The sequence below is a fragment of the Formica exsecta genome, unplaced genomic scaffold, assembly GCF_003651465.1.
Source record: "Formica exsecta isolate Colony F162 unplaced genomic scaffold, ASM365146v1 scaffold226, whole genome shotgun sequence".
NCBI classification, from domain to species: domain Eukaryota; kingdom Metazoa; phylum Arthropoda; class Insecta; order Hymenoptera; family Formicidae; genus Formica; species Formica exsecta.
This window is the reverse complement of record NW_021849556.1, coordinates 62,355-72,178: the sequence shown is the minus strand read 5'-3', so window position 1 is coordinate 72,178 and position 9,824 is coordinate 62,355. Positions and strand designations below refer to the sequence as shown.

Below are 9,824 nucleotides of genomic sequence, written 5' to 3'. Positions count from 1 at the left end.
ATATATAAAATATTAATATATTGAAAATATGTATAAGTGTTCAATGTTATATTATTTGTATTTTAGCTGAATCAGTATCAAAAGCATCTGATACAAAAATAAGAATGCTCAATGATGTAGAAAGAGTGGACATAAGTCTTTTGAGTGGTCAAATTCTCAAAATGAAAGTTTCTAATGTAGAAAGTGTAACTCTATTTCATGTCCAGCTTCAATCAGCCTCAAAATATGAAGATATTGTCCACAAATACATGGCTGATAAAAATACAAAGGTATCATTTAGCATAAATGCATTTGACAATAAATCACAAATTGCTATCATATATATATTGTATATTGATCATAAATGTTACAAAAAAATTAGAAAAATAATTTTATTAAATGTACATCATACACAAAAAATTAAAAGTATAACAGAATTTTATAGACAAAGCATCAGTAAGATGTTTTTGCTTATGATGCTATTTTTAAACTTAAATATCTTTACAAATCTATTTAACCTATTATCCTTTAACTTCTCATTTTCTAACAAATATGAACTAACAGCTCGTCTTAATAACAAGCTGTCATATAACATCTGTGCTATCATGTAATAATAAAAATCTCTTGGATATTCATAATAAATTTCTCATCAATTTTTTAAAAGAAATTGAAGAGAGATCTGAATAAATTAAAAATCTCTCTCTCTATATATTATACATAAAAATGAAATTTTTTAGACACATATTCTTAGATTTAAACCTTTACAATGTAGCAAATATTATAAATCAGTGTCCGGAATTTTATGCCGAATTATGCGAAGAAACGTCAAAAATCGGTTGGAATATGCAATTAATTTGAAGCACTGATGTAAACAATTGATATTATATATTTTATTAATTAAGTTGCAAAATTCATAATATCTTTTTTGTAAATCGAATCATATTCCTCCGAAATTCTAACAATAATTTCAACTTCATAAGAAGACGTCTTTAATCTTATTGCACGATGTATGGTATTAACAGCTAAATAATAATAATAATAATAATAATAATCGATTATAATGATCCTCGTGAATGTTTCATTTTGCCATCATAATATTTAAATTTCAATAATTTAACTGAAAAAATCATAGAAATTTAATATTAAAATAACTTACACCTTGTCATTCATTTTAATGTAGAGCTGATTGCATGAATTCAAGCAACTTATATTGATAAAAAAAAAGTTATGATAATGTTAGGTGATGCCGCGATTATCAACCAACGAGATATGTCTTGACGCGGGCTGTCTAATCAATGCAAATGGCACATGGAAACGAGCTGTAGTAATTAACTGTTCACAGTCCAATGGATTTTATGTAAAACTTATTGATACTGGAATGTGTCAAAAGATACTGGATGGTGTGAGTCAGATATTTAATCAGATGTTAATAAAAACTTTTTATAAAAATTTTCTCGGTTTCAAGATGCGAGCTAATACCATACATCGTTACCATATAAGATCGTGATATGTTAAATCGGTTGATTAGAAATTAATAATTTTTATATATTTATTGACTTCTATCTTTTTAATATAACGATACAATAATCTAGGCTTTGGCTTTACCTGGAGAACTCGCGATCATGCAAAATCAAGCGTTAGAATGCTCTCTGCAAAATGTAACAGCGTCATCCGACGCAGATAAACGATTAAAAGAGCTTGAAGGAAAAGAAGTATTGATTATGGTGGAAGAAGTCAATAACAATAGGTGTGTACACTTTGCTTAATGATTGCAAATATAAAAATGCAAGTTTTTAATTTTTAAATGTTAATATCTTTTGTTCATATAGACTTATCGTAAAACTGTATGATCTTCTTGGAAATGGAATAATGAATACGGAAGAGAAAATTGAAAAGATATCACCCATATATTTGATGCCTATTCTAAGTTCTACTCACAAGGTGTCTGTATCGTATCTGGAGAATTCTACCAACATCTGGTTGCAACGGTCCTCAGAGCTGGAACTCAATGCCAGATTGTTGAAAGATCTCGAAAAATATTACACTAATTTTGGACAAAGATTGAAACCAGAAGTGCATCTATTGTGCGCGGCCAAATGTTTGGAGGACGGAAATTGGTACAGGGCAAGAATCGTCGACTATACCGAAACGACTGTCTATGTACATTATATTGATTACGGCAATATCGAGGAAATTTCTCTGGAATCGATCATGGTTTTAGAATCGCAGTTTTATGAACCTCACCAGTTAGCGATAAATGTATCGTTATCGATAGCTCTTATCGGTACTGAGGCCGAACAACTAAACCTACTGCAAACTCATTTGATGAATAAAGAATTCACTGCTGTCTTTTATAACGTACACAAGAAATGGATTGTCGATTTGATCGAAAATGAGGAAAAACTCAGCGATAAATTCCGTTCGCTAAATCTATTGAAAGAAGAACAAACAACGCCTAAACTATCAGACTCTCAAACTCACGAAGCGTCAACAATCGACAAATTTAATGTGTGCGTATCTCACGTTGATTCTCCGAGTCAGTTCTGGTTGCAACGAGTAAATGAGATCACGTCTCTCAATGAGAAACAGGAACAACTTCAATTGGAAGTGTCTAATTTTTCGACGATAGACTGTATACTAGAAGAAGGTACCTTGTGCGTTGCTACTTATTCGATTGACAATCTCTGGTATCGCGCCGAGGTATTGGATGCAGATGAGGACATTACAACGGTTCGATTCATAGACTACGGTAATACAGACGTAATTAATAATAAGACAGATAATATTCGACAAATATCGGACGCTTGGAAAAGCTTAGAGAGATTCGCACTGAAATGCAGACTCGATGTTATTCCTGTAAATACGGAGGATTGGAGCGAGTCGACTTGCGAGAGATTCGAGTATTTAGTAACGTCCACAGAAACTCTTCAGGCTCTAACAGTAGCGGATACTGTGCCTAAACGTGTAGAGCTGTTCATAAACGACAAGAGCGTCAGCGAGATGTTGGTCGAGGAAAAGCACGCTATTATAATTAACACCGAGCAAGAACCAGTGGACGAGATAGTCGATCTCGAGCTGGATCCTCATTCCGCTTTCGTGTGTCATATCAATTCGACGAGTGAGTTTTGGGTTCAGGAAGAGAAATCAGTTGCTGATTTGGAAGTGATGGCGGACAGATTCATAGTCGCCGATATGTTCCCGAAGATCGACGATGTGAAGGAGGGTTTGCTGTGTGTCGCCAAATATCCAGAGGACGAACAATGGTACAGGGCACGCGTAATCTCTCACGATAACAACGGGAACACACAAGTCATATACATAGACTACGGAAATTCCGCTGTGTCCACTGAGATCCGCGCCATTCCAGAAGATCTGGCGAATACATCGCCTCTGTCACGCAAATGCTGCTTACAATTGCCACCGCAGATCAAGGAATGGTCAGAACAGGCTCACGAAGAATTCGTCAAGTTGGCTGCGGATGGTGCGACCATTTTCCTGTTAGACGTTTTGAAGGACGAGGAGACATCACTGGTGAAGTTAACATTGGACGGCCAGAACATCGCCGATATTCTTGCGAGTATGTGCGAGCAACATTTACCGGTTATTGAGGAAAGGCTACCACCGCTAGGCGAGGAGAATTCGCCGAACGTGGTAGTCAGTCATATCAACAGCCCGAATGAGTTTTGGATCCAAGCCGAGAGTAGTATAAGCGAACTAGAAGTGATGTCGGATCGTTTGCGAGACGCAGAGAGTTTCCTCGCTTTGAACAACCTCGACATCGGCACAATCTGTGCCGCTCAATATCCAGAAGACGGATGTTGGTACAGAGCAAAAATAATCGCACGTTGCGAAACAGGCACAGAAGTCTTGTATATGGATTACGGCAATTCTGCGGTCACAGAAGAATTGAGAATATTGCCGGAGGATATTGCGAATATTCCCATTTTGTCGAAACGATGCACGCTCGAAAAGCCAAGCCGCATTGCTGCGTGGAGCGAGGAAGCTTGCGATAAGTTCAAAGAACTTGCTGCTGATGGAGCCACTATGTTCGAGTTTGAGAATCTTGATGAGGACGATCCGATGCACGTTCGATTAAATCTTAACGGGACGAGCGTTGTTGATCTTCTATTGACTGGATTCGAAAATATTCCTCCGGAAATTGAAGAAATAACCGAAAAAATTCCAGAAATTGAAGAAATAACCGAAAAAATTGCAGTACAAAATTGCAGATTTCTTACAAATCTTCTTTTTTTATTTTTATTTTTATTTCTCGTTTTTTTCTGATGTTTATATAAATATATATTATATATATATACAAAAACTATATCGCTGTACACGCGCTATGTATGGTGATCACGTTTTGTTTTTTTCTCTTCTGTTTACACGCGACACAAATCTGCTGCGTTTCCTATGAAAATTTTTCCTATATATTGCCGCTATAATGCACATATTAGGCCATCAAGTATGCGACCAAAGATTAATTCATCTAATTGACGACTCACTTTATATTTACGTTATATTCTTTTTTATGTTTTATGCTAATACTCGCCTGTGATACCAAATAATGATCACAATTTTTCTTAATATTCATAATTTTTTTAAGTTGCAATAAATTTGATAACAGACTTTGCTTTCAGTTTCCAATAATTGAATTTCTTTACGTAACTCTTTATTGCAAATTATATACAACGTGTAATATATAACAGGCTGCTTTTGTGACTAAACAAGATATAAGCAAAGTAAAACTAAATGTTTTATTTGTTTGACACATATCTTCATTACATTACACGCATAACGTAACTGCGACAACTTTTTAAATATTATTAAGGACTAAAATACAATGATAACTTCTAATAACTTCTTTATGCGAATACATAATTATATAAAAAAAAGCAAATAATATTTAGAAATTATTACTTTTATAACGTAATTACATAGCATAAGCTATATAATATCGAAACGTGATTGTACTGCAACAAATTCAACTGAGTATTGTAAAAAGATGGAGAAAAAAAAGCTGCATTCTTCGCGTCGTAACTACGTTATGTACATTTTCCATATGTACCGAAATTATGTATCGCTCCAGAAATTGAAGAAATAACCGAAAAAATTCCAGAAATTGAAGAGATTATTTCTATTACAAAAGAGAAACAAGAAACAGTTTTCCACGAAGATCACGAACTAGTAAATAACAATGAAGAAACTTCAAACTTAGATAAGGAAGCTCAACAAGAACAAACATTCAATCAAACAGATAATATAGATTGCATTAACGAAACAGAAAAGCGTGAAAACGGAATTGACAAAGAAGTGTTTAATGAATCCTTTATAAATTCTGATATAAATGAGGAAAACAAATATAATAAAGAACAACCGAAACATAATAAGAGCGTGGTTGACATCGAGGAAAAAAGCAATGAAAAATTTGAAATTATGGTAGCTGAGTGTACCTCAAGAATGGAAGAAATATCAGAAGATATTATAGTCAAAACGAATAAAGATGTAGATATTGCCAAGAATGAAACGATTTCTATAAACGCAATTATACCTACTACATCATGTTCTGAAGAATCCTTATTTCCTGTAACGGAGCTTAGTATTGATGAGATAGTTGGAAATATGATACAAGATGCCATTGAGAATGTTGAATCGCGAAAAATCGATCATACAAACTTATCAATCGCAAATGAAACGCAATTACCTGATGTCGCGCAAACTGACAAACAGCAAGAATTACTATCTCAAATGCAATCTATAGATACAAATAAATCTCCAAATACACAAATTTTTGAAGTACATGCGATAAAAGATGTAGAGGATCTGAATTCGAAGATTCCGAAAATTTCATCAGTAACGAGTGAATCGCAATTTCAGAATGTCGTGCAACTTGATACTAGTCAAATCGAGGAACATTCTGTGGTACAGCCTGGTGTAAACGAATCTTTGAACGACTCTCCAATTTTAGAAACAATATCATGCTTGTCAAAAGAAGAAATAAACTTGGAGCAGACACCAGATCCAATAAAAAGCGAAACTATTCCTGAAAGCATAAACAAGAATAATGATTTAGAAACTCAATCCGAGAGTACAGGTACGGATAATGATTCAAACACTTCCTCAGGATCGATGTGTACGGTAAAAATGGCGGAATCGACGCCGTACGTAATTAAGACTGATTCAGCTGAGCAGTACAATTATTCGAAAAGACGATCAGAAGACAAGATAATTCCCGGATGTGTCTCCAGAGGCGAATCACCCAGCGATTCGGAAGCTAGAAAGCGTCCTGCAACACCAAAGACACCATATTCGGAGAAACTCGTGGCTGGAGCTGTGAATCCCTTTATACAATCAGTCCCTGATAGCATGAACAAAGAAGACGAAATACTTGTAGTTTCTGCAGAGTAAATGTAGCGGACATGTACTGCATATGTGTATATAGATATATAACGTATATACATTTGCAGTACAAAATTGCAGATTTCTTACAAATCTTCTTTTTTTATTTTTATTTTTATTTCTCGTTTTTTTCTGATGTTTATATAAATATATATACATAAGAATCATATATTACTCTATAATTCCCTTTACTTCTTCCTACAATTTTGTATATTAACATTAATATAATATGTTACGATTATAATATATACGATACAGTAGGTAATAGGTGAAGCTGTATAAATATTTGTATTCTGCTAAAATATTTTTTCTAATAAATATTTCACACAAAATATATACCACGCGTCGCATTTATCCATGCATTTAATTAAATTCGCAATTTATAACAATATTACAAATTTGTTTTATTGTCAATATTTAAACCTTCAAACATTTTATTACAATATTTTTAAATTTGCAATGGATTTCTTCAGACTAACTTTTCCAATATTCAATTATCCTGTGTAAATTTCTATTTTGGAGTAATCTTTCGCAAATTTCTTCTCTTAATGCGTCTTTTACGTTCTCTTGCTTCATTAAAGATATTAATTAAAATATAGATGATTTGCAATTGTAATAATATAAATACATCTCAATTGTATACATTTGCAATAATGCTAAAAATATTATTTTTAAATCTTTTAAAATTTTATTATACATTACAAAAAAAAAAAAATTCACGATGCTATGTAAAATCAAATATACATGTTACGTGAGAGAGAAAATCCAAATTCCCAAATTTATATAATTCAACTTTTTCATATTTTGAAATTTATGGAGGGATAGTAAGTAATAGACTTCACCTTTTTGTCTGGCAATCATCAGATTTCTTTTCATACTCATGTTGTAATTATCTTGTCTCTTTTTAGCAAAGAATTCACGCGCGAGCGCAATTTCATCCTCCAAGTACCATTGCAAAGGACTTCTACATCGCTTAGAACGTCCCAAATAAGCCATACCTTTAGCTTCGAGAATTCTTAGTTGAATGGGATATGGTAGCCGACCGGTGTCTTGAACACGGAACTTTATCGCGGGTCCACCATTGTTCAGGATTACGTTCGTCAAGGAGGACACGAAGGGCGGATTTCGCATATCGTAGCGTTTCTCAGGATCTTGAAATTTCTCTTCGCAACAGAATCCGTACGGTTTCTGCGGCAGCTGCGCACGTGGCAGTCTTGCGAGGATTCGTTTGCTCGGTACTTTCTTCATCTTATCGCAATTTTCTTCAATCAATTGTATATTGCATATTTTAAGATCCTTAATTATATCCTTTATTCGAATATATACGTTCTGTTTCGAAGAATCATGTTGATTGAAGAATTATATTATTAATTGCAATTTTGTGAAATATTTTTTTGATTTTAGTGTTAATGAAAAACAATTGAGAGAAGTCTAATCATATACTAAATGAAAAATATTTAATTATGTTGCTATTGGAAAAGCTTCTTATTTAATTATTCTTATTTCTTATTAATCTTCCTTTTTTGACCTCTGTGCCTATATTTTTAGAAACGCATTATATATATTTTTTTATTTTAAAAAACCATTAAAAATGAAGATAATAAATTCCAGTCAAATTTAAATTAATATAAAGGTTTTGTATATGAAAGACAGCTTTTATATATAAAAAAAAACTAGCTAAAATATATCGAGAACTTTTTCAAAAAGAAGAGATATTTTGGATAATTCTAAATTTCTTTATTAATAAAGTAATTAACCCGATTTAATACATGAAATGATGATCTTATGTTTTATCAATATGAAATTTCAAAATTTTAAAAATTTGCCTGTGGTTAGGATGAGTTCGAAAACCTATTCGTCATTTGATTGACCAATCAGAAACCTTTTTGCCTTAATTAGCCAATCAAAAAGAATTGTACTCCGAGGAATGGATTTTCGAACGCAATTTTGAGATGAAATGGCGTAAAATTTCGAATTAATGCGTTTCTCTTGTGTCTTTAAAAAATTCTATCTTTATTTGTAACACATGTTTTATAACATTGACGTGTGTGTTTTGTATAAAAAGTGTACACGACTAATTCTACACAAATATCATGCAGTATTATGGAGTTCTCATTGAAGATTAGGTTAAGTTAATATTGTGACAAGATGCAAACGTGACTCGATCCACAATTTGAATTATGAATTCGTCCACCTTGTCGCCGAGCACTCTAGGACACTCAACAGGACAGAGAACACCGGAATCACAGGACTCGGAATTGACTTCCAGTGCGACTCAAACATCCAAGATTCTAAATCAGATGAAAGCTGAGTTACAGGAGCAGAAGCAACGCAAACAATTCCTCAAGGAGCTGCATGCCAAGCGTGTACAATCCTTACGAAAGGAACTAGATTATCTTAAGGCGACAGAGTGGAGATATCAGCCCATAGATCGGTAAATGTTTCTTTTTTTAATTTTATATGAATTATTTACAATTTATCAAATACAAATTGCTTAGATTTTATTTATTTACATCTACAGATACTTTGATAGGAGCCAGAGAAATTAAATATGTTGTCGTTAATCTATAATGGATTAAGAAATGCTCTAAACTATATGTATTTGGGTAAAGTAAAGGAAGAAAACATAGATGAGATTATATCTCGCATAGAGCATGCAAAAGAAGATGCAGAAGTGGATGCGGGGGAAAGTAAGAATATAGAGGAAAAAAAAACACTGAGCAAAGAAGGATGTTATTACAAAACAGGATATATTACTTATGTCGCTAAGGATCATGTTCTCATAGATGATTGCTATACGTATGAAAAAAATGATGATTTTACCAGCAATCTGAAAGTAGGTGATAAAATTTATTACTTGGTATATCTGCGAGATCCGAACGCGGAGCCGAAAGTACGAAAAATTATCTATGTGATAGATGACATTTGGAATAATGCAAACGGCAAATCAGAGGAAGACATAGTTCACACTCGTATGATACGAAGAAATGTAATTGCCAAAGTAACGAAACGCGAAGGCCGAATCGCCGTTGTTGAGCCGAATAATATTCGTATTGACTTAAGCAAAGTACAATCCGACTTTATTCCTGTGATCGGCGATTGGTTAACAATAGAGTCTTTGGTCGAACTAAATAACAATTCCACAGATTTGAGTGGTGAAGTCTTAGAGGTGGATAGAATCAAATCGTTACGATCTAAACTAGACGTTGGAGTGATATCAAAATATGATCCACAAAACGAAGTGGGAGTAATCGATAAGCATGTGATATTTCATAAACGCGCGTGTGAGCCAGGTTACGTTCCTCGCGTTGGTGATAAAGTGGTGAGTGATAGCATAGAAAGCGATCAAGGACAGTACAGTTGGAGATCAATAACCATTGTTCCATTAATTCAGGCAAGAGAATTTTTATTATTTTTAAGTTATTGTGTCATATTTTATATATATATAT

General features: G+C 33.4%; 3 protein-coding genes across 3 annotated transcripts in view; 2 read left to right on the top strand and 1 right to left on the bottom strand.

Moving 5' to 3' along the window:
- The window catches only part of LOC115235526 (maternal protein tudor-like), a 19,844-nt gene extending 13,319 nt beyond the window's left edge, over positions 1-6,525 (top strand). The window contains exons 10-12 of the mRNA XM_029807374.1: positions 1,572-1,726; positions 1,809-4,191; positions 5,062-6,525. Of these exons, the coding sequence (XP_029663234.1) occupies positions 1,572-1,726; positions 1,809-4,191; positions 5,062-6,384 (3,861 nt within the window). The 3' untranslated portion in view covers positions 6,385-6,525. The remainder of the gene's footprint in view (positions 1-1,571; positions 1,727-1,808; positions 4,192-5,061) is intronic.
- Position 6,526: 1 nt separating this feature from the next.
- LOC115235525 lies at positions 6,527-7,623 on the bottom strand. Its single transcript, XM_029807373.1, has 2 exons — positions 7,218-7,623; positions 6,527-6,945 (listed from the first exon to the last, which is right to left on the bottom strand). Exons 1-2 carry the CDS (start codon positions 7,621-7,623, stop codon positions 6,887-6,889), a joined length of 465 nt encoding a protein of 154 aa, XP_029663233.1. The 3' UTR covers positions 6,527-6,886.
- Positions 7,624-8,328: 705 nt separating this feature from the next.
- The window catches only part of LOC115235538 (RNA helicase Mov10l1), a 5,135-nt gene continuing 3,639 nt past the window's right edge, over positions 8,329-9,824 (top strand). The window contains exons 1-2 of the mRNA XM_029807389.1: positions 8,329-8,809; positions 8,897-9,769. Of these exons, the coding sequence (XP_029663249.1) occupies positions 8,927-9,769 (843 nt within the window). The 5' untranslated portion in view covers positions 8,329-8,809; positions 8,897-8,926. The remainder of the gene's footprint in view (positions 8,810-8,896; positions 9,770-9,824) is intronic.

Excerpts from the sequence above, each read along its gene's own strand:
- LOC115235525 (XM_029807373.1), bottom strand. The coding sequence starts at position 7,623 with ATGAAGAAAGTACCGAGCAAACGAATCCTCGCAAGACTGCCACGTGCG. Across the intron at positions 6,946-7,217 it reads GATGATTGCCAGACAAAAAG|CAAGAGAACGTAAAAGACGC; the intron begins GTGAAGTCTATT and ends TCTTTAATGAAG.